We start from the raw sequence: 23912 nt of genomic DNA, 5'->3' as shown, positions 1-23912 counted from the left end.
GCATTTACATTAACTTTCAGTGCCATTGCCTGGAAAAATTGTATTATAGACACTTTATGATAAATGAGATTAATTCTTCTTGAATATAATTTAGTTGGGATTTTAAGGTAATTAAGGTGGAAAAAATAAATAAGTTAAACAGCTCCATTGCCCAACACAAATTTGCACAACTCCTGTAAGCTAGGAATTGAAAGCTAAACCCACTGAATTTTGTAGGTCAGCTTGCTGCTCTTCCTTCGGGAGAGGTGAGAAACTGAGCCAACAACATGTCAGTGCTCCAAAGCAGAGCAGGAATCACAGGTTGTTCAATAATTCAATTAGTATGGGCAAAAAACTTTGCTATACTATCTTAGCGAGAGAGTAATAATATTGTGCATATGACAGAAGGTTAGTAATAAATATATTGCAAACTAATAAAGTTTAAAAAAGCTGCTTCAGTAAATAAGTGAGATTTTTATGGCAACCTGAGTAACAGAACTAAGTGCTCTGTGTAGAGCCACCGTTGATTCTGAATGTGGATTTTTAGAAGGCTTTAGCAAACTGTAACTGAGAACTTTGGTAGATTTTAAACCAAAATTAGCATAGTACATTTGGGATCTAATCTTCAAAGTATTGCAGTAATTACTGCGTCTTAATTCGTCTCATCACAAGAGAAGTTTCCACCTGACGGCCTCAGACTAAGATGGTTTCTTAACTCCCCTAAATTTAGGAGGGGTTTATTAAATGCAGCAGTATTTAGATTTAACTATGGAGGATTTCCACTAAATATGGAAATCCACTACAATCTAAAATCTATAGTGTTTAGTAAATCTAAAAATAGATTTACTGCTGTAAACAGGGACTCTAAGATCACCCCAAATTTGTCTTTTTCGGAAGAACCCAGGGCCATTCAGCGCTCCCTATTCTTACTCCCCACTCACAGTGTGGCACTTCCCCACCCAAATCATGCGTACGAGCACAGCAGCAGTTCCTTCTCTGGCTTTTCTCACTATTACCGTGCTGTTTGGCCGCAGGATTCGGCACTTGCCGCGTCCCGAGGCCTGCGCAGCGCTGGGTGTCCGTGTCACGGCACGGCCGGGCCCCTCGTTGGCCGCAGCCCCTGCACGGCACGGCGGGGCAAGGCAGCACCCAGGAGCTCGGCGCTTGAGCTCGGGGCTTATCCCGGCGCACCACCGGCCACTGAGGGCCGCCAACCGGGACTGCGTTTCCCAGGAGGAGGCGCGGGGCAGCCCCGCCCCGCCCGCGGCGCTCGGGGTTTGTTTCCGGGCCGAGCCGCGGAGCGCGGCCGAGCTGCGGCCATGGACGAGGACGGGCTGCCCATCGTGGGCTCCGGCATTGACCTCACCAAGGTACGGGCTGCGCTCCGCGGCCGCCGCTGTCCTGCCTGGCCCTGGCGGCGGGCAGCGGGCATGGCGAGCTCCCCGTGCCGGCACCCAGCGGGCTCTGCTCCTCTGCTGCGTCTCCAGCTCTTCTCCAGAGGCGTTTTGCTGCCAGTTCTGCAATAACCGTGTACTTAAAGACTAAGCCGCTTCAAGCGTCGATCTGGGAGGCAAATCCCGTGCTAAACTGTTTATTAATTTAGTTTCTTTATCTCAGTTTCTTTTTAAACTTAGTTTCCTCAATACAGAGCACAGGACACTTCCAGTTGACCCAGGGATTCTTCCATGCTCTCTGCCACCCCACAGATTTCTGCTAAGGTCATAAGCACTGCTTGGCAAATTTTGGAAGCACAGAATTGAACTTCAGCAGAGGCTGTTGTACAGATGGAAAGGCTGAAGGCTGGAGATAGTAGCGAAAAATGTCTCACAGTCAGGATGTTTTAAGGTGGCCATGGTGAATTATGTATTGAATACGCTGATGAACCAGCAGCTAAAGAGGTGAAGACCAGAGAGTCACTGTGTTCACAAAAAAAGTGCAACAGAATCTTGGCTGCCAATAATATTGCTTGTAAATCTTCCACTTAAATCAGTGACAGTTTCATAGGTTAATTTCCTCTGCAGAGGTAAAGACTTAAAGCAATTGTCCAAGGTTATTAACACTGAGGCACTAAAATTTTATATGTAAACTTTTGTGTGGAAGTTCCTGATTCCAGTCTTTTGTAATGGTTCAAATAAAAATGCTAACTCTGTGTTACATTATGACCACCATTCTTTTTTGGAAACATATGATTCTGCATTTTAGTCTGAAAATAATGTGGGCATGGAAACTTATGTGGAGGATAATTTTTGGTAATTTTAGGGTAGTCTGGACTTGCAAATGAGAACCAGTAGGGTAGCCACTAAATATTTAGACAGCAACATCACTACACTTGAGTTTTGGTCATGGTGTTAGTTGTAGTTGAGTATTAGTGTGGCTGGTCAAGTTTGCTTTTCCTTCTTAAACTCCAATAGGAAAGATTCCAATTTCCTCACTGTTATTAGAAGACATTAACACTGATTTTCAGGAATATTCACGATTTCATCTAAAGATGTTTTCTTTAAGATAACAATCCGTCATTTCTTAGCTCTTGTTGCCTTTTCTCTGAGTCCTGTGAGTTCTCAGCTGTCATGTTAGTAGATTTTTAGTGACAATGGATTTGTATGAATGCATATGTATATTAGAAAATGGTTTGTGTATGTACGCATTCGTAGCATGCACACTTAAGACAGATTTCCAAGTAATTTATTCTAAAAATGTGCATTTTTTAAACTGATATTTCAGTCTGAATGTGAAAATTGACGCTGATGTGTAACCTAATTTTCTTATATTTTTAATGCAGGTTCCTGCTATTCAGCAGAAAAGAACTGTAGCATTTCTAAACCAGTTTGTGGTTCACACAGTGCAGTTTCTCAACCGCTTTTCTACTGTTTGTGAAGAGGTATGTTTATTGCTGTCCCTTTATACAATTCAAAAAATTCAAAAAATGAGAACCATTCATTTAAGTATATATATATAATCCAAAAAGTGTAGTCTGCTTTCTGTTCAAGGTTTCTCTTGAGTAAGTGCTTAAGACAGAATTCTTCCCCAAGGGATCTGCATGAACTGCTGATTGTGCCACACTCATTCCTGTTTCCTTAAACTTTTGCATTTGGCTCAGTCTTTGAACTTTTAGATACAGGGAATTTATTCTGAGCAGCTTCATCTCTTGACTTTTATCTTGTTATGAAAGAAGGATGCCATGTTCTTGTGGTGCTTCAAAACTTTCAGATTTTATTGCCTTTAATTTAAAAGAGTGATATGCTAAGCACTGAATGTAAGTAGTTTTTATGTTGAGAAAGGAGATTTTTGGCAAGTGATTAGTATAGAACATTAAGCCCTTAACTTTAGTTTCCTGTAAAAAAAGAGAGAAAAATAACAGTATTTAGGATTAGTAAGTTTATGTGATGACATTAGAGTCAAAGGAAATACACCAGACCAACAAGGTTAGAATTGTCCACTGAACAGGACATGGGTCCCACTTGTAAAAAGGGTATTTTCTAATGTGGCTTTGAGTATAACCTTTCTGTCTTTAGAGGTTTTTTTGTACTTTTTCATTGGTTTATTCAATTAAGAATGCCATACAGCTCTAGCCATCTAGGGCAGCAGTCAAATCCAATTAGACTAAGCCATGTAATCTGAGAAATTCTTTTATTTGTTGGTGAAGTTTAGAGCCAGACCCGTGACAAGTATAAAATTTGGCTATTACATGAATATATGGAGCTTCAGAGGAAAAAAGACGTTTTTCCTAGGTTTTTAAACTTCTTGTAACTTGATAGGTGGGACAGTGTAACCGCCTGATGATGCTGTTGTCAGTTGTCCAAAACTCAGTTGTCACCTGATCTCAGTATTCCCTCTTCCACGGGCCCTGTGGAAATAAGAACACGTATATTTAAAGCCACCTTGAGCAAGCAGCAGCACTGTGAAGTCTGCCTAATAAAACAGTTATTAGTTAACCAAAATGTGTTGTTACCCAAGAGACTAAATAGTTGCTTTATATACTCCTTGAGAAGCTTTTCATATTTTCATATTCGTGAAGTACAGAAGCGGTTTTTAATGTGGAAGGTTGCCGTGTCAGTCAACAGAAGCCAAGAAACTCAAAATCAGGGCTGACACCATCCTTAACTCTAAATTTCTTGGCTCTTGTCTAGTCAAATAGACCCATAAAATTGCATAATTGTCTTTGGTACATCTTTCCTCGCTGTTATCCAGTTAAATGTAGGACACACAGTTCCTTCCAATAGGAACTGATTCCTCTTCATGAACAAAGGACCATCTGTAAACAAGTCAGTGCACTATCCAAAAAGACTAACTCCTGTCAGTCTCCTTCTACTTTTTCTAGCATATTGGCAGGACTGCCATTTTCTTAGGGTGTTAAAGTTCTGCTTCAGAGCCAGGCAGAATCTTGCCAAGGTGCCAGAAAGCTGTCAGAATGGTACATATCTGCCAGCCAGCACTCTAGCCAACTTCACTTGGACAGGTCTGGTGGAGTATGGTAGTGATTAGCTAAAAGACTGGCAGTTCTTGTGGAGTAATTTAGAAAAACTTAAATTGTATTTAAAAAAAAAAAGTCAAAACTTGATTGAGGTGCACCTGGAGCATATAAAGTGTCTGGTTAGTTCTGATTCATTGTGGATTTTGACTGTATAGGACTTTGAATCACCTGCTGTATTAATTATCAGATTTTCTCTTTGTATTTGCTCAGTTACATACACCCACATCATCTCTTTTCATCCTCCACGTTTGGGTAAAGCTTTGAAGAAAGATCTTTTGGTAACTGGGAGAGTACAATGTGTCTGCTATTATTCTGTAGTTGCCCAAAGTAATACCCTATTTATTTTGGCTTTCTTTTGTACATAGTCTGTCTTAATTTCTGTCATTATACGGGAAAACCAACTTCAGAGTAAATCTGTTTAAAATTTGAAATTTACAGTAGCTACTGTACTAAAAAGGGTTGTCATTGCTTCATTTATTTCATAATGTGATAATTTCATTTACACTGTACTCTGCCTTCAGCAGGGAGAAGACAAAAGAGATTTTTTCAACTAGATGCAAACTGTTTTATATGTGTAAGTGCATAGGGGAGTGTTTTCACATCTTGATTGTTTTCTGTTGTAGAAATTGTCAGCACTCTCTCTCCGTATCCAGCAAATTGAAACCACACTCAATATTCTGGATGCAAAGGTTTGTATGGATATAGACTTCATCTTCCAACAATGACAGCCTGCTAGATTATGTGAACTGGCTTCCTTTTTACAGTCTGAATTGAGCAAAGAAGTTTTCATAAATTATTTGAAGAAGCTAATATAAAATCCTGATATCAAAAAAATCTCTCTCTTCATGCCTTGCTATTTATACTGCGCAAGATTAGAATATGTAGTTGGTACAGAAGAAAGGAGCCAGCAGTACCAAGTGGAAAAATTGAGTTTGTTAAGCATGTGTAACAGGAAAGGAACACTTTTTGCCATACAAACTCTAATAAGGAAATTCATACCTCCTTTGTAAAACAAGAGTATCTTTGTGTACATCTTTGTATGTTGCTGGACTATAAGGACTTCAGCTGATATAAGTAACAAGATAGAAGCCTTGTAAATCTTTTGATATTGGAATGTGACCTGAACTGGATCTAAGCTAATGTAAATGTGTTTGATTTATCTTCTTTAACTGAAATGACAAAATGATATAATCTGTGGTCTTATATAAGAAATATCATATATCATTTACTAGAAGAAAAAAAACCCAACAAAATCCCAAAGTCAGTAAATCACCCAGTATGAAACTTTAGCAAGTTCTTTCAATAATGATGGAGGCAATTTTGGTTGGCTTTTCTGGGAGCAAGGGTGGGATGTTTTGAAAGTGTTCATTAAGATCTTTGTGGGGAAAAATAGTGTAATAATACAGAGCTTGCTAACTCTTATTTATTTCAAAACATTTAGGAATGATCCAAATTAATGATTTTTGCAGAATTCTTCATAATCATGTTAAATAGCATTTCCTTCAAATAGATTTGTGGTGTGTTGAATATCCATTCACAACTTTTCCTTAAAAAAAAGTGAAAGATGTAGAAAATTGAAAAATTTGTAACCAGTCTCCCATCTGTTAGGTGATAGAGCTGTGTGGAAGCCTGTCCTGCTCTGCAATCCTGTGTTAATCCTGTGTGCAAGTTTTTATTGTAGAAGACGGCTGAATAGAAAAATCTTTTTTTTCCAATCAAAATACCAAAACTAGGGGCAAAAAGTTACAATTTTGTAAATTGTAAAACCTACCTGGGCAATAAGTGGCGAGCAGTGTGCTGCAGATTTTATTGTGCATGTAGTCTCATGAAGTGCTCTTATTTGATTATGGCTTTTGCATTCAGTTATCCTCAATTCCTGGCCTAGAAGATGTCAAATTTGAAGTGTCCAGTGCAAATGTGAACAGTGTTACAAATGGCCCTGTGGCACAGGCTGCTACAGATCAACAGACAGCTGGATCACCTCAGTCTGGAGTAAGTAATGAAGCATAACTCATACCTTTAAGGAATAGAGTTCCCCAGTTCAAGTTTTTAATGTCATTTGAAGTAGATAGAAGAAGCAAGTCTGTTGGAAGTGAGCAATCAACTGTAAAAGTCTGAGACTAGTCTGAGTCTAAGGCACTGTTTGAACAAGTGACTTAAAACAAAAAAGGCTATACATTTCTCAGCTATGTGACTTAAATAATTAGAACTAACTCAAATCTAATGCTAAATTTCTCCTTCCTCTTCTTAAATCACACTTGAATATGAACATGAATTACATCAGGGAGCTGGTGGGGTCATGTATGAAAACAGCAGTTCAGATCACATCATTGCAACTCTTTTCTCCTTTCTTCAGAATGTAAGCTTTTGGCTCAAATTGGAATTTCTAGCATGCTTTATTCTAAAGAGTTTATTACATTGGAGGTTTTCTTTATGTTATCCATGTACAGAAAATGCCAGCTTATTACAAGCAATCAGCATTGAGGTACTATCCCTGCAACTGACTTTTTGCCATTTTGGGGAGTTTAATGTGTGTGGTTGGTTGTTTTTTTAATCCTAAATGTAAATCCCAAGATCACCACTCTACTCAGTGAGGCTTTCTGGCCCATTTGGAGATGAAATTCTTTTCCCGGTTTCCTCTTACAGTTTCTTCTCGTGGAATCCTCATTTGTAATCTCTGCTTGCTGTGGAGAAGCAGTAGCTGGAGCACTTTGCTGCTGTTGCCTGCCTGTCAATCAAAAATTGTAACTCAGATTTGCAGGAAGCAGCAGAGGAGACACTGGACAGCCCTGCATATTCCAGCCACATTAGAGAATGACTCACCATGAGTTCATTTTCTTTAAAATGTTCCTCCTCTCAGATATTAAAGTACATAAAGCGTATTTAAGTATATAAAGTTCATTTGTTTCTGAAAGGATATATACTGCTTTCAAGTGATTGGTTTTTTAGAAAAAAATACAGTTTTCTGTTTTCTTTTAATAGTACTAGAACTTCTTGTCATTTTTCATTTCATTTAAATTAAATACTTCAAGGAATCTTTGATTTCATTACATTATCCTTTAAGTAATGATTTGTACTCAAAATTATAGTTTAGAAGTTACATGATCTGTATGAAACCTTTTTCAGATAATCAAGTATTTTGAGGAAAAAAGGTGTTGGAGTACTGGAGGACATTTATAGATATACTCCTTAATATACCATTTATATTTGGTGCTGTGTTACTCATTAAATACAACTTAATAGGGCTGTTAGGGGCTTTTTGGTTTTTTATGTGTTGTTCAGTAATTTAAAATTGTATCTAAAAGTAGAAAGACACTCTTGTAACAGTGAACAACAAAAGAGCTGGATTTTGTGATTTCGTACATCTAGGAAACCTCTAATTCTCTTAGTGTAGATCAGAAAAATCTTGATGAAGAAGAGTTGCATACCCAGTTTTATGGATTGGAATCTCTCCATGGGTGTGATGTGTGCCTCTAACCACTAAAGAGTTTGTTCTTCACATACAGCAGAACAATACACAAGAAGAAGGGTTACAGAAAACAGAGGTAGTAACAGAAAATGTCACAACTGTGGCCAAGGATCCAAGATATGCCAGATATCTCAAAATGGTACAAGTGGTAAGTCAGTTCTCATGTCATTTTTTGTCTAGGATGTTAATTTTTGGTGGAATGTACCACACAGCTGTAAGTGAACCTTAAATGTCTGAAAACATATATTGCAAGAGTGCCCTTTAAGGTAGGATAACATCACAATATTCTGGCACATCTTCTCTAATAAATGATCTAATGTAACATATTCCCTCAGACAGCTTCTGGCAAGATCTTTCCACAAAATTCTGCTGGTAGACTTGTGAACTGAAGGTGTGAAATGTGTAAATGCAAAGTGATATTAGCCAGAGGCACAGAAGATGCCACTGAAAGTGGAGTTGTCCTGACAAATTGGAGTCATTCCCTGCGTACAGACTGATTACAGTCAGAATTTACTCTAGGGTACAAAATACAGCTTTGCAGATATAGTCCAGAACAAGAGTACTTGGTATTTCTGTAAAGACCAAAATAGAGATTGCTTCCCTATCTGGTTCCACTCCAGTTTCCTGTTACTCATGATGCAGGTTTTGTTTACATCTTTATCTATGGTCTGTGCTACAGATAAATAGGAAATAAATTATTGTAATATCAGTATTAATATGTGTGAAATATAATGAAGGAATGAGGAGGTGAATGGGAGATTATTTGTGATATTTTTAAGAGATTGTTCCACATCCACAAATGAAATGAAGAGTTTATTTAAATTTATTTTCAAGTTTTTGGTGGAAATTTTCCTCTAAAATATATAGTAAAATTCTGGAAAGTATGACTATGTCATAGTATTAATAAAATATTGCAGATGTTAAAACTAACTTCATGGTTTCTCTCAGCTTTCAGAGAAATTATTACAATTGGTCTGCTTCATCCCTTGAAAGATGTTCCAAGCCTTATTCTTCACTTGAATCACAAATTGGCACTTTATGGGTAGCTTATTACAAACCATTTGGAAAACCTACCAGTGGGAGAGTAGCAGAGAGTAGAACACTGTGTTACTGTATTGATTTAATGCCAGACTTCAAAGTGGATTTGAAAGTGCTGGATGGTCTAATTACTTTGAATTTTTTTTTTTTTTTTTTTTTTTTTTTTTTTTTTTTTTTTTTTTTTTTTGGTGACTGCTAGAGGAGTGAGATCTCACTTTCCACATTTCTCCTGTGTACTGGCAGTTCCTGTTGACTCCTCTGCCAGTTGTAAACAGTGTGGTAGGAAAGTCAAACTAACATACTACAAATTAATGTGTATTTTTGTATTTGCCAAACTTGTCTCCTTGTCCGGTCAAGTATTTCAGTTAGTGTCATTTATTTGTCCAAGTTAAATTTCTAGCTGAAGATTTGTTTGAACTGATAATTTATGTATTACTCACAATGTTTGTAATATAAAAGAGCACCATTCTACACTAAAAATAGCTCTTCTGTGAAATTGTGACAAACTCATTTTGGTGGAGTGCAGTTGAGGGTATGAAATTCTTAATTTTTAAAATTTACAACACTATTCCAAGAAATCATACAAAAGCAGTACCATATTTACATACTAAAATTTAGTAAAACATGAAAGGTAAATTAATTGTAATGCCTTGATTGTATTATAAACAGATATAGGTACAATGTTAATTGTTTTCCTTCAGATAAGAAGTCTAAAACGGCATTTTGATTAAACTTCAGATTAGGTTTGTGAATCTATGATACATGAGGGTACTGAGAGGATTTTTTTCTCTCAGATTTTAATGCACACAGTGTTGGAATAAAATATACTCCAAGTGTGAACATAAAAACAATCCATTCTTAGAAGTCCTATACCAAGTTCCCTTCAATTGAAATCAAATATGAATTCTGCTTTGCCTGATCTGACTCAATTCTGTTTTCACCTGGTTTGAGTTGATGCATAGACAGCTCATTTGAGATGGGGACAAGTACCCTAAGAGCAGTCAAGAGAGCATTAGTACAGGATGGTGTGTAGACACACAATCCCTGGTGTCCATATCTGTGCTGGAATAACTGCATTTTTAAACTGTCATGAAATATTCAAATAAATATTCAAAATATTCACCTTTTTAGTTCACATTAGTTGTGAAGTCCTGAGATGTTCTTTTATTTCAAGCTATTACATTGCAACTGTTTGAGTGACCTTTTTTGACATTATGCCTGATTGCTAGAACTGTGTACCTGTGTGTATGCTGTTCTTTATTGTGATTCTTCCTGTGGAACTGTCACTGGAATCACATCTTTCTCTTGAACATTAGTCATGGCTCCCCTTTATTTTAACATTTTACTTGCATTGGACAGAAGGTACTAGTCCTACACCACTTTTCATTTAGAATTTCTTAGACCACCAGACCATTTCAAATCAGAAATTGCATCCTCGTTCAGTTTGGGGTTTTTTTTCCCATATCTTATGTTGGCATGGAGTGATCCAGATGGTGTTTCTGATGGTTTCCAACAGGAGATGGCACAGCAACAAGTTGCCTTTGGGCAACTCTAGTGGAAACATAGGAGCAGTTTGTTGGAATGTATCTCATGAGAGGACGTGGGCCTTGCATATGTGTGTGATTCAAGATAAGAGGATGTTTAGGTGGTGATGGATAAAATAAAGTGCAGAAGCTTTGGAAGGATTTGCAGTGAAGGGAAGGAATTTTTTTAACATGTACATGGTTGGCTGAAATCTGTCCACAAGTCACAGAAGATTCAAGCCTGATTGCACAAGCAGTTATATTCAGAGAAGTCACTTTTAAGTTGTGCTTCTGTTTTCATGTCCCGTTTGCCTTTTTCTCCATGGTTTTTAGATTTCTCCAGCTTTTAGCACTGCCTTAAGAGATCCTTCTGGAGTGGTAGCAGATGCATTTTCCTGGTTTTCCTCTCTCTCTTGGGTAGACCTTCAGCATGCCCAAGTCTTTCCTAGCACAACTTCTTTGTTGTCTTTGTGCTACTTTGTGCTTTCTCCACATTTTTACCCATACAGATAACTTCAGCTTCGTGATTTTATCTGCATGAATTGCAAGTATATCTATCCAGTCTTGATTCTCTCTCTGCAACTTTCTCTAGATGCTTTGCTATAAATGTAAGATTTAAAGGGCCTTTAATCTCAGTCATTTCTTGCTTCTAGGTTCATATTGATGGCAACTGAGATTATTGTTCCATGCTGTTGTTTGACAAGTGACATGCATAAATTTATACAAAAGTGTGGTTTAAAAGTACCTGTGTTATTTAACTCACCTGTTTGTGTCTAGTAGTTTTATATTATTTTTCCTTCTGTTGCACAGGGTGTTCCTGTAATGGCAATACGAAACAAAATGATTTCTGAGGGGCTAAATCCAGATCTTCTTGAGTAAGTAATTTGTGGCTCCCAGTAGGGCTGCAGTACAACTGTGTGTTTAAAAAACTTGGAAGAACCATGTGCTTAGAAAAGGTTGTTCAAGGTGTTGTGAGCTATAGCAGTGACAAGCTAGCATTTGACAATGTGCATTTAGCAATGAGGACTCAAATAAAAGGTCAGTAGCTATTTTCATTGCCCTGTTTAAATACTTGCTTTTAACACTCCCAATAAGAAAATGTCATTACTGTAGAGTAGGAAGAACAAACTCAATCTTACTTTGCTGGAAGCATGAGGGACAGCACTGTTGTTTCCAGATTCCCTCAGTGGATGTAATGTACAACTTGACTTCAAAATTTATAGTGTAAATTGAAGTCAGCAGTTTAAAATTTTGGCTGCCAATTGAATTAACTTGATGTCAAGACTGCTAAGAATAGATAGTAATTTTCAAAGCTTCACGTCTGATCATTAATTTTAATCTTATTTTACAGTTGGCATTAATTTAGTTCTGTATTATTTCACAGAATTTGTTAAACTGATGCAAGTATTAACTTCCATTCTTACATTATAGACACCAAAATGTTTGAAGTATTTTTGCATTCTTTACAGAAACTGTCAGGGTATCCATTTTTCCTTTCCAGTGAAGTCTTTTTACATTCCGTAAAGGCTTATTCTGAAACTAGCTACTTGTTAAATAAAATTAATGTGAAGTATCATCATATGATGAGTCAGTTTAGCTCCCAGCTACTTCCTGGTTAGAAAAGCCTAAAGTAGTTATTCCTCAGTTGTTTTGTTTTTTTTTTTTTACTAATTGAATGCGAAATAAAAAAAAACCCTGTGCAAGTTGGAGATAGGTTTAGCAGACATAGGTTTACTGTATGTGTGTTAAATGTATTGTATCTTTTGCTATGCTTTCAAGTCCATACCTTTCTATAAATGCTATTTCTTCGTGTTTGGGTGGATTTTTATAGTAGATAAAACAAAAAGATAATAGGTTTAAATTTCAAAAGGCTTTACTTTTGGATTGTCTATTTTGCGTTAACACAGAAACATTATTACTGTGGCCTGAAACTCACAGAATATGTTTGGGGTTAGATCTCAAAATCCATCTTCAAAGCCTGTGTAACAGTAATGCTTAGTCAGATTTCTTTTAAAATGTTACTGGTTTGAAAACTTGTTAAACAAGCTAATTATTTGCCAAGGTGCATAATGTGGAACATGTTGAGGTGTCAAGGGTGACCTTTCAATTTTCTTGTTTGTATTATAGGATTCTTCTTTTATATGTATCTTGCCATTCACACTGCATTTCTTGGGTGTTCAGCTTCCTTAAGTCTGCTCACTCAGTCCTAGAGAAAATTAAGAAAGTTAATGTACACAGGGCTGTGTGCTCAGTCACTTACTGCAGACTCCCCCAGCTCCTTGCCATTGGCTGAGCATGGGTTATTTGTGGCTGTAGATGTGCTAATTCTAATGATACAGTATTGTTTCTACACTCTTCTCTTGGCTTTTCCACCTCTGTTATTGCTCCTTTCTCAAATTTTTACAGTGTTCGGTAGCTGTCTGTTCTACCAGGCTCCCAATTTACCTATCTCTGTTTCTTATCCTTCCTCTCTTGCCTACCTTCAGTTCCAGAAGTTTGTCCTGCTCTCATGAGCTAATGGAATTCAGGACCATCTTCCTTTTCTTAATAAATAGGAGATTTTGCACTGGTCTCTCCAGATCACGTATCTTTGCACAGCTCCTCTGTTTTGTCATTACCGTGGCAACAAGGAATAATATTGTGAAGTGGTATTTGCATGAGAAAGCAAATGCTTTCTTCATTTGTTTAAGAGGTGTGCAGGGGGAGGGAGAAGGCTCTTCTGCAGTTCTTTAACACACTTCTCATCTTTGAATCAAAAATGTTTAGGAATGCTTTAAAGTTACCTTAGGGATTCCCAACTAAACAGAGCTAATGTTGGAAAAGAAATTCTATACCCCCAAGATAAATAAGAACAGGATGATTAATCCAACTGCCAGCTTATTTTAAATGCTATATTTTATCCAAGAGATGTTAACTGTCATACAGGAAGTAAGTTTCTCTGAATGTCATTTTCCCCCAAGTATAATTTTATGTATATTTTCTATCTTGCTTTCAGCCTTTATCAAGCTCTGTATTGCTTGTATGTCAGGTTCATTAGGAGGGAGAGTCCATGGAGAGCCAGCATCTTCAGGCAGTAATGTTAGTCTTTAGATGGCTTGGTTCTCTCACTTTAATTTCCATAGATTTCCCAAGCAAATATATTGCCACAGTGTTAAGATCCATCCTAAATATTCTCTTAAAAACTAAATACAAGAGGTCTGATCATTTGTAGTCAATAAAAATCCCATGGCTGCTCTTGCATGTCAAATTTAACCCAATGTTCTAGCCAAATTCCACTCTGAGTAATTCTTATTTGCTTCACTAAATTATCCCTGCAGTTTTAGTTGGATACAATATTGTTCATTTCCTGTCTTACTTTTTTCATGTACTATTTACACTGCTCAATGGTGTACAGAATGTTCCTTTCAGCCCTAGAACCTCTGAAGTTTGAAAAAAAATTGAATTAATCATTATTGCCTGCTTTCAACTCTTTTCTACAAGTGTTTGCCACTTCTTAATGATCTGTCATCATTTCTGGTGGCATCAAAGGCATGCATTCACACTGGTGTCTACAGAGTTTTGATGTCCAGTGAGTTACAGTTTCTAGTGTTTGTCTTTCAGTTGTAGGTGAAGCAATACCACCAAGGTGTGAGTTTGTGAACCATAAACAGTTAATGTGTTAAATGTTGTGGCAATAAAGTGCCTGCAGTTGTCATGCAAGGACATGGTGTTACGTGCTGAGCTGCTTGTGTTCTCAGCTGGATTTGCAACATGGAATGTTTTTATTGCCTGCAGGACCCCAGATGCCCCTGTGCCTGCCTGGGGAGACGATGGCAAAGCAGAAGACAGTTCTGATAGTGAATCTTCATTCAGTGACTGAAGAGACTGATTCCAGCCTTTGGAAGCCTTTGTTAAGTTCTCTTGTGTTTGGAGCTTTGGCAGACAGTGGTTTTATCTGATGGTGTTTTTAAGATCTAAGATCCTCCGTGTTCTCTTCTGGAAAGTTTGAACAGGCAGCATGTTTCAACCTGAACCCTTCCCCCATGAAAATTAATCAAGAGATCCTTGATGCAGTTTTTATACTGCATCATATCAGATTCGTTTCTGATTCTGCTGAAATTACTTTGTAAGGCTCTAAGAATTCCTCACCTCTAAACCTCCGTGTCTCTAAAACTGCATTCTAGTCTTTGTTAGATTTTCTGTGTAACACATTTAACCTACATTGCCTTATTTCTGCCCTATAACTTAAATTAACTTTGGAAAATGAAAGTGCTTCATTGATGAACTATACTTTTTTCTCAATATCCTATATCTGCAATGATGCAACAGGAATTACAGATAAGTCTGCTCTCTTACGATGATTGCAAAACAGTGATACTCAGATTTGAGAAAAACTAAAATACAAGTGAAAAATATGTCAAAACCCATTTTTAATCTATTCAATGCCACATTAGAGTCTCTATGAAGCTGTTAAAGGAACTCCTACTTTTGAAGGGTTGATTTACCAGGTTCAGGTTGTGGTGTTGTAGAAAGGTACAAATGTGGCAAGTTTGGTTTGAAAATGGCACTGGGAAAAAAGCAAGGGACTGGGAGATGATTAATGGAATCTCACTACTTGTTCAATGTGGGTCAGTTGAAACCATTTTCTGACTTCATTGGCATTACTCAAAAGAAGCTGTGGCTGAGCAGTTTGCTTAGAATGAGAAATCACCTCCAAGTTGGTGCCTTTGCTGATTATTTCAACAAAGAAGCTAAAATTCAGTTTGTTTAAGGATAAAACTACCTTGGCACCTCTTGAGGCACGTGTTGAGGAACAATATTAAGAAGTGCCTGATGTGCCCTGAAGATTCCCCTCAAAATTGCTTGATATACTTCATGACTCAAAAATGATATTTCATTAAAGAATCTTCTTTAATACAATTTGTTCCACATGAAATCCTCCGCAATCTGTTTGAATTCCCCAGATTGTTGTGATTATACCAGAATGCTGTGTGCCAGGCAGTCATTAACTTTCTGATATTTCACATTCTTGTTGCAACCAAGAGAAGAGTAAAACTGAAGTTTCAAGTATGTAAGTTTGTTAGGTTTTATGACTGAGTCAATACCTTCTCTCCTAGTTATTTGTGCCACTTCAGTAGGTTACCTGGTTTTTGTGTTTTTTTCTCTAACTTAAGCATGGCTCCCATTTCAGCCTATCAGACATATTTATGCTCTCCATAACCTGTAAATCAGAGTAATGTCTGAGTCCCTACAAAAGCATACATGCACTGGAGAATGTCTAGAGATGATATTTCAATGATGGATTAATTACTACTGAAAACTTAAAAGTTTATTTAATAGTTAACACTTGGTAAAACACAAAAGTATTAACATATTAGCAATAAGTATTTCAAATGTAAATGTGATAATGTTATTTCACAATGTATATATTGAAACACTCACGACTTTTTAAAATCTGTATTTGAAAACTCATTTAAGCAGTCTGTATACTAAAAGCTATCCTTTGTAAACCAAAGTTGTGATTTTATTTTATTCCTATATCTTGTTCTAAACAGGACAATGAAAATTCTTCCAAAGTCTCTGCAATTCATGTTTCTCCAAAGCTAACTTTGCTGAAGTTGTATCAACCTGTTAGCTTAAGGGGAGAATTTTGGAAATTGGAATTTGGAGTTAAAGTTAACCCATGGTGGGTTACTCCTGATCACAGGAGAACTGAATATCCCATAGCCACTATTCTAAAAAGAAAATTTAAGGAAGACTGAAATTAATGAGTATTTTGTGTTTGTTACTTGCAGACTGACATGAACCTGTGTAAGGAAGTAGCATGATTTAAAGAGTTGAATTGAGATATAGTAGCTAGTTATTTTTCTAAAAAAATAAGCAAGGTTATCTAAAGACATTTAAGAAGGTAGAGCTTTACTTATCATGTAAAAGAATTTTGGTTTAAAAAAAAACTAAATTCAACTGTCTTTTACACCACTGCAGATACACTTTTATGTGGAATGAAAAAAAAGCCTCTGGCCTACAGACACTTGTTAAAATAAGGGATAATTAATCAGTAATTATGTATGTCACAGAATAACAGTTTCATTAATAGGGATTGTGAATTTAACTTCTTAAGAACTGGATGATTTTTTTCAGGGTAGAAGTTTACTTTGGAGTAGTGCAACGTTGGTAAACTTGCAGAAACATTAAGAAAAATCTTGCCACTTTTTCTCCTCTCCCAGCTGAATGATGACACACTGCACAGAAAAAAATCTAAATGTCTAAATAGTGAGAAACTGGGGGAGAAGAAAGATAAAACCATCCCTTTTTACATTCAGTGTCTCAGCAGCCATAGAGCTTCCACTGCCTTTGAAACCTCTGACCACTTTAGGCTCTTCTGTTCCTAAATACATCCCTTTGCCCTTAGCCAGATTCAATCTGAGATGGTTCTGCTTAGGGCACACGCTGACACAAGAGCTATTAAGTATGGGAAGGTTGGTTTGAGACTGAATTATGTCAGCTGTGCTGGGGCTCCTTGGTCTGCAGCAGTTTTCTAGAGATGTGGTGCTAACCCAGAAAGCTGGAAAGTCCTTAACCGCAAGCTAAATACTATAAGCAGAGAATATTCCAAGGTGCTCATTATTTGCCATCTGTTTTGGGATAGAAGATGGAGAGAGTATTTCATCTTGGCAGCACAGCAATCAGATATATGTAATACTTTCAAGGGAAAAAGCCCAATTTTAAGAGACTTTTATTTTTAAAAGCTTCCAGCAACAATGAACTTTTAGAAGATACAGTATACATTAAGAAGTGTCAGTAATACATGTCTAATATACTCAAATTTTGCATGGATTAAACTCATTATCTGGGGCAGTATTACAGCTTTTAGGCATGAAAACTACTGCAGAGTGTTGTTGGAATAATCACTGAATGCATCTCTTCATACTAATTATGTACTACCAGTAAACTATATATGCTTTGTTGAAACAAACTTTTCTAACCCCATGACCATATTCCACATTTTGCAGGTGAATGGGAGTGGAGAATACATAAAGGTCAGTTTCTTAATGGTATTACAGGCATTTTAAATGCATGTAGATGCCCTTAGAGTAGTTGCATGTCTGCAATTTTGTAAGTAAAACCTTGAAAAACTGTCAAAGGCTAAAACAACATCTGGACATGATGATAACTTTATAGTGAAGTTCTGGTTTAGCACTTGTAACCATTAATCTGTTCTCTCTCAAGTCTTCTGTTCAGCTACATTTGAAACGAAAATTGATGGTTCTTTTTCCAAGCTGAGTCTCTTCCTCTCTCTTGTTTTTCTTTCCAGTGTGTGTTATTTACACCAGTGAGTAAGTGTATAGTTTGACGTTCTGTGAAAAAAGAAATACAACAAACTATAGCCTGTACTTGGAAAAAGAGAATATCACTAAGATCAGCTCTTTGAGCTGTGTGTGATCAGGTCAGCTTTGCTTTCCATAGTGGTACGCAGCCAGAAACTTTAGTTCATTGTGGGCTGAATCTGCCTGGAGATCCAGCTTTCTCTGAAAAGCCAATCCGAGGTAACAGTTTTACAACGAATTTGTAAATTTGTTCCTGCAGAACAGGACATGTATTTTCTTATTCTTCTGCAGATGTGGCATCCTGCTGTCTGAAATGCCTGCACTGGTGTCCAAAGTGTTACTCTCCTGATGCTTCATGTGATGGTGTCTCCGTTCAGGGCATTTTGCAAGCAAAACAGAAACTGACACATAAACTGGAGCCCGAGGCTTGCTTAATTGTGCAGTTCTGTCTCTGCTAAAAGTCAGTACTGAGTGCCTTAAGGGAAGATGTGAGGAGCACCACAGTGTTCCTGCAGTCCCTTTTCCTGCCACCAAGACTTCACTCCAGCCACAAGCAGAGATTGATGTTCACTACTAAATTACAAGTTTGTTGGTGCTTCCAAAAATAATTTCATTAATTTGGGAAGCTGTGGGTATTGCTGCTTAGTGCTTGACTCACTAACTTTGCTAATACAATATTATTTTAAGGGAATTCCATGGGTTTGTTCATTATGAGGGTAACGAAGCAGAAAATTAAAATAATATTCCTCATGCCATACAAAAAATGAGTGACAGAAACAAGTTTAGTATAGGATGTGTCACATTCTGAAGAAACAAGTTTGAATAGCCATAAATTAAAATGAACGTCATTGAGTGAGGACAGATGCAGCACAAAACACTCTGTTTTATTTGTTTTCTTTTTTTTTTTTTTTTTTTTTTTAAAGTTAGGGCTGTGTCTTGACCTTAAACTAATGGATTATTTTCTCATTCAGTATATTTCACATTTTCAGGTTAATGGCTGGAAAGGAAAATTCTGAATAAACATTCACTTTGTAAACAGCTGATTTTTTTTGCTTCAGACTTCAAAACTGAAGGAATGAAACAGTAAATAATAGAATTCTCTGATTTAGGTAATACACTCTTTGCCTCTCAAGCTCTCATATGTTCTAGAATATGTACTAGAAATCCCTTCCTGGGTTTCACTTTGGCCTCCTGGCCTGGTCTGCAGAATCAGAAGTTGTAGCAAAGTAAATGCTAGGCTGGTCTTTGGAAAGAGCTCATATCCAAGTGCTGAAAATACAAGGCAGAACAAAGGGATCCGAGAGGAAATTTTTACATTTGTATGAACAGTTCTTTTTACAGGTGATTACCATCAACTGTTTGATAAACCTTGTCCTTTAAGTCACTTCTGGTGGTGAGAAGCTGAGTACATGTGAACCAACCTACTGTGAAGAATTGGACAGAGGAAATAAACTTCCGAGGCCCATTTTAAATAATAGCTCACCTAAGAACTGGGATTATCCTCTTTGCTTTCGAACAAATGATCTCTGGTGTTCAGTTGACTCCATGCACCCAGCAGATGGCATAATCCTGGTGTGATTTCCTATAGCACAGTCCAGGACATGAGGAATCCTTCCCCAGTAAGAGCCAGACTGTTCACAATGAACATCTTGCAGTGTTGATTTCTCTTTACTGCGTCCCAACAACTCTTTGGAAAAAAAAGCACTTCTATGTGCTGAGATGATCCTTTGGTCTTCTGGATCCAGTTCACCTACTTTTAAAGTAGATTAGAAATAGGGAGGGAAATTAATGGAGAAAATGAGTTTCCTTTTTCTCAGCTGTTTCATAATTTGCTTTTTCCTCTATTTTTTTTGTAAAAAATAGATTAGGTGAAAAATGGTTCATAATGCTTTATCATGTGTTTGTTGTGGTTTAGGAAGCTAATGTTAGAAGCTTGCCTGCCTGCACAAAAGTATATGTCAGGAAGATAATTTCAAAACAGCTGAATTCAATATCATGGGTGGGAGTTTATTAGTAGTATTTTATTTACTGTAGCTTCTCCATGCCACTCCACTTGGCTTTTGTATTTGCTTCCTCTTCTGTTGTAAATGTGAGGCTTTGTTACTGTTCTTTCAGCCTCCTGGCATCCTTGCTCTTCAATCATTGTTGAGCTGGCCTATTACCAGATTTGTAACCAAGCTCTTTTGAGCTCTTCCGTTTTACAAGATAACTCTGTGATGCTTTCTGCATATTTTAATTGTGAAAAGTGTACATGTGTATTCGCTTCCCTCAACTTTCAGAAGCTGTTGGCTAGTTTCAGTCACATGTGAGTAGGGAGGAGAGGAAGGGATCCCAAAGAGTGGGGTTCTTATGGATGTGATAAAAAAATAAATAGCCAAGTATAAAGGAGAGATGGTGTAACAGCATTTGAGCTGAAGCATCCCTAGCTGAAGCCTTCTTACACCCTGAGTGGTCCATGCCACAAAGAGGTGTTTCCAGTACTCCGTTCATGCTTTTCCCCTGAGGCTGGGCCCTCTCAACAGAAACCTTTAACCCTCTCTGGTTGCAGCCTAACTTAGCTACAGGAAGACTCAGGATGGTTACCTGGGTTTTCTTTATTCAAGCTGTATGTCAATCAGCAGAACTCCACAGCACTGATTCATTGTCAGTGAGGTTATAACCAGTGGCCACTGGTCTGACCAGCAGACAGAGCCAGGGCTGCAGTAAACAGCTTCCTTTTCCCAGCGTCTCCTGTAACGCTTTATGAGCATAAGGCTGTGTGGTCTGTAGCCCTGCTGTAGGAACTGCACACGTGGACTTGAATCTTAGAAACCAAAGCCAGTCAGGCACATGCTCGAGCTCCCTAGGAAGTCAAATTCTGTTCATTTCCCTGAACTCCTTGCTCTAAGTATACAGTTACCGGAAAACATTTCAAAATGTGACCAGCTTGGATCAGGAGAGACGCCATGCTTTTGTGGTGACTAAAGCCTTGGCAGAGAGGACAGGAACAATAGGACAGTTCTCTTTGGGAATTACTTACATTGTGCTCACAAGCAGACCATGCTGTGCTGGTGTTGTGCAAGGCAATCCTCAGGAAATCAGGTGGGAGTACAAACTTTCCTTTTGCCGTATAAACAGTGTGTGTTGCATAACTGAGCTTGTCTTTCTGCTTTAGGGATGGTTTTTTCCATTTCAGTTATTGTCTGTTATATCGTCACACATATCAGCCCACCCTGCACTAGCTGTTTTTTCCAGGACCTGTCCCTCCTGGGCATCCATCCCTTCGCTCCATTACATGTTGCTACTCTCCACAGGATGTCCTGGCATTGCAATGAGCCTCAGCCACCAGCAGCACCAAACACAGCTACCCATCATCAGGCCCCTGCTGGCTGCTACTCCCCGTATTGCTAATCTCACCTCTCCGGGGGCTGAATTGCTCAATCTTGCCCAAGTATTTGACACTGGGTTCTTTTGTCAGATGCTTTTGCTGGGGCAGTGTGATAAGTAATGGACGTGCTGTCAGGGCAGGCTTTGCCAGATGACAACAATGGGGCTCTGCTGACCCAAAACCTTGACTTCAGGAGCCATGAGCCCCACCTTCCCCTGAAAGGGCTTCCTTTTTGAAAAGAGGTTATGGTTTTGTGTGTGTGTGTGTGTGCGTGTGTGTGTGTGTGTGTGCGTGCGCGCTGGCTTTTAATATGTCTCTGTTGGGCTGCTCACCTACCCTTCCATTCACACACTGGGCACACAGTCAAGCTAGAGCTACAGTTAATGTCACACAATCAACTGAGGTAGCAGCCATGCTATTTTGGATGCCATGCTTTGGCCATTTTCCAGTATGTTTCGTTGTTGTGGGAGACTCCTTATGACACAGGAATCACCTGACAAAAGGAATGCATGTCGTACAAGAGAAACTTAGGATCAGCAGTCATTTACTCATCTGTTCCAGGTTTTTATCTGTCAGTTGCAAGCAGTTGTCACCAGTGCATTTCATGTCCTTTCTTCAATGCACCTCAGCTTGGCTAGAGGATAAGACAGCATTTCTGATGTTAGGTTTGCATAGCAAATTCACTTTAGTGCCAGTCTTCAGTTAATAGTTTTGCTTGGCCTTTTTCTCTCTAGCTTACGTATGAAAACACAGTGAACTGGGGAGAAAAAACCAAAACATTCATTGATGCTTAACTTCATTCTGGACAGAATATTTTTCCTCAGATTTTGAAAGTTTTTATTACATGAGCTCTTTCGTGTCACAACAAAAATGCATCCACACATACGCATTCTCACATGCGCAATCCTAACTTCCCAACATGTTTATATTTTCAGTTCCAATTTGTAACACTTCATCTGTTCCTGGGCAATGCACCTTATTTATTTATGTTCAAGATCCAAGCAAACAAAATTCCTTCAAACATCTTTCTGAATCAGAGAAGAAATTGCAGTGAAGAAAAGCAAAACAATTAAATTCTCCCCCACTTATATGAAAATTTTACTGAGGCTTGTTTTGTTGCACAGTGTTATAGTGAAAACAGATGATATTTGAAACTTGGCTTTGAAGCAGGCCTCCCTTCAGCCTCCACAGGCAACCAGACATTCCCCTTCTGCACATCACTTCCAACAGCTCTATCGTGCAAAACATTTCCCTGTTTATCCTCCAGACAAATTACAATTCCTGGTCTTAAGTCATTTGTGTACTAAGAAAAACGATGTGTTGTCAACCCCGGACCCCACTCCTCTTTCTAAATCCTTTCTTTATAAAGAATGAAATGAAAAGAAGAGACAATTAATTCATTGCACTTTTTTCTTTTAAGATGTGAGGGTGGCTGCAGTAGGATCAGCTGCTGGGTGGACAGCGCAGGGAGCAGCCAACACGATCAGCCTGTGTACCTTGCCTGATGCCCAGGCTCAGGGAGCAGAGCTTCAGCAGCACTGCTGACACCAGAAGAGCAAATCCTGCATTTACCTCCCCTAACCTGTGTTCTTTGTAAAATGGCTGTGAACTGTTTAGCAAAATGCTTAGCTTGTTTTGATAGCTGGACTAAATTGTAAACAAATGGTAACCACATGTTATTCACGGCAGAATAATTTTGCTTTGTTTGGTTTTATGACAGCATTTACACAGTATTTTTTGCAACCTTAGTGACCTACATGAGGTTTTTGTCTACAAGGACTACTCTTTTTCTTTAAAAACAAAGAATTAACAAAATAGATCATGGCAGGTTTGGTTTTTAACTGTAGCAGCTGGTAAGTTGATGGAAACTACCTCCCATAAACTTCTTTGGTGTGTACAGAAATCAGAAAATCTCTTATTGCTGTCCCAAGAGCCTTTAACAGTACTCAGTTGAAGTTCATTAAGTCAGGGAGTGATGTCAATATACATTACTATTCTCCAAAATTCCTGCCATCACAAACCATTTTCTGGCTTCTCCTCACCTTGCTCTGAAGTGGTTTTTCCTTTTGTTTATAGTAGTTTTTTTACTCAATATTTGGGAAGAAGGGGGTACATTGTGATGAAACATTCCATAAAACTACTGACACCATCACACTGCAGTTACAGCTTTGGTCTATTTGCCTTAAGCCACAAGCCAATATCAGATGGTTCTAGATCAGGAAAGAAGAACTGGGGAAGGCAAAACCACATAAAAGCTTTTCTCCTTCATTCAAGAGTCCCAGAAGAAATCACAGATATGCTAGGTCAGCCTTACAAAAATTGTTCTTTAACAAAACACAAGTAAAAAGAAAAAAAAAAAAACAAGACCCAAACCACCAGAGTGTTCAATATCTGAATTATTTCATGGTAATGTTGGGAAAGCAGTAGCAGAATAATTTTGTGGTTTTGTTGTTGTTTTCGAGACAAGACAGCTTTGTAAAGTTGCATGAGAGGGAACAGAAGCCACTTGGTTAGGATTTGTAAATTGAAGACATCCATGGGCTGCTGTCCTTTTCCTCTTCTCCTAGATCATTATTCTCAAGATGCCACCTGTAAATGTTCTATGCTGCATGTGAAACAAGAAAGGAAGAACTGGGGGTGGGGGGAAATCAAGACAACAGCAACAAAAATCACCAAAAAAAAATGTTGAACAAGTCACAGTAAGTGGGTATTTTTGAAAATGTTTGATTTTCAAGGAGGGGCATCTCCAGTTCTTGGT

At 38.0% G+C, this 23912-nt stretch overlaps 1 protein-coding gene across 3 annotated transcripts; it reads left to right on the top strand.

Moving 5' to 3' along the window:
* The first annotated feature begins 1244 nt into the window (after positions 1–1244).
* WASHC3 (WASH complex subunit 3) lies at positions 1245–22973 on the top strand. Of its 3 annotated transcripts, XR_008842321.1 has the most exons (8): positions 1245–1349; positions 2759–2857; positions 5074–5139; positions 6314–6442; positions 7957–8067; positions 11291–11355; positions 14255–18896; positions 22575–22973. XR_008842321.1 is itself a non-coding variant. In XM_056510964.1 (7 exons), exons 1-7 carry the CDS (start codon positions 1299–1301, stop codon positions 14337–14339), a joined length of 603 nt encoding a protein of 200 aa, XP_056366939.1. In that variant the 5' UTR covers positions 1245–1298; the 3' UTR covers positions 14340–22973. The 3 variants fall into 3 exon arrangements, 2 of the variants coding, with proteins under 2 accessions (XP_056366939.1, XP_056366926.1); XM_056510964.1 differs by having other exon boundaries at positions 7960–8067; positions 14255–22973; XM_056510951.1 differs by having other exon boundaries at positions 14255–22973.
* Positions 22974–23912: the final 939 nt, after the last annotated feature.

This window comes from Oenanthe melanoleuca, chromosome 1A, assembly GCF_029582105.1.
Source record: "Oenanthe melanoleuca isolate GR-GAL-2019-014 chromosome 1A, OMel1.0, whole genome shotgun sequence".
Taxonomy (NCBI): domain Eukaryota; kingdom Metazoa; phylum Chordata; class Aves; order Passeriformes; family Muscicapidae; genus Oenanthe; species Oenanthe melanoleuca.
This window is presented reverse-complemented; position numbering and strand designations above follow the sequence as displayed.

Coding starts and splice junctions, on each gene's coding strand:
- WASHC3 (XM_056510951.1), top strand. CDS start 1,299: ATGGACGAGGACGGGCTGCCCATCGTGGGCTCCGGCATTGACCTCACC. Junction 2,858..5,073: donor TTTCTACTGTTTGTGAAGAG/GTATGTTTATTG, acceptor TTTCTGTTGTAG/AAATTGTCAGCACTCTCTCT. Junction 11,356..14,254: donor CTAAATCCAGATCTTCTTGA/GTAAGTAATTTG, acceptor TATTGCCTGCAG/GACCCCAGATGCCCCTGTGC.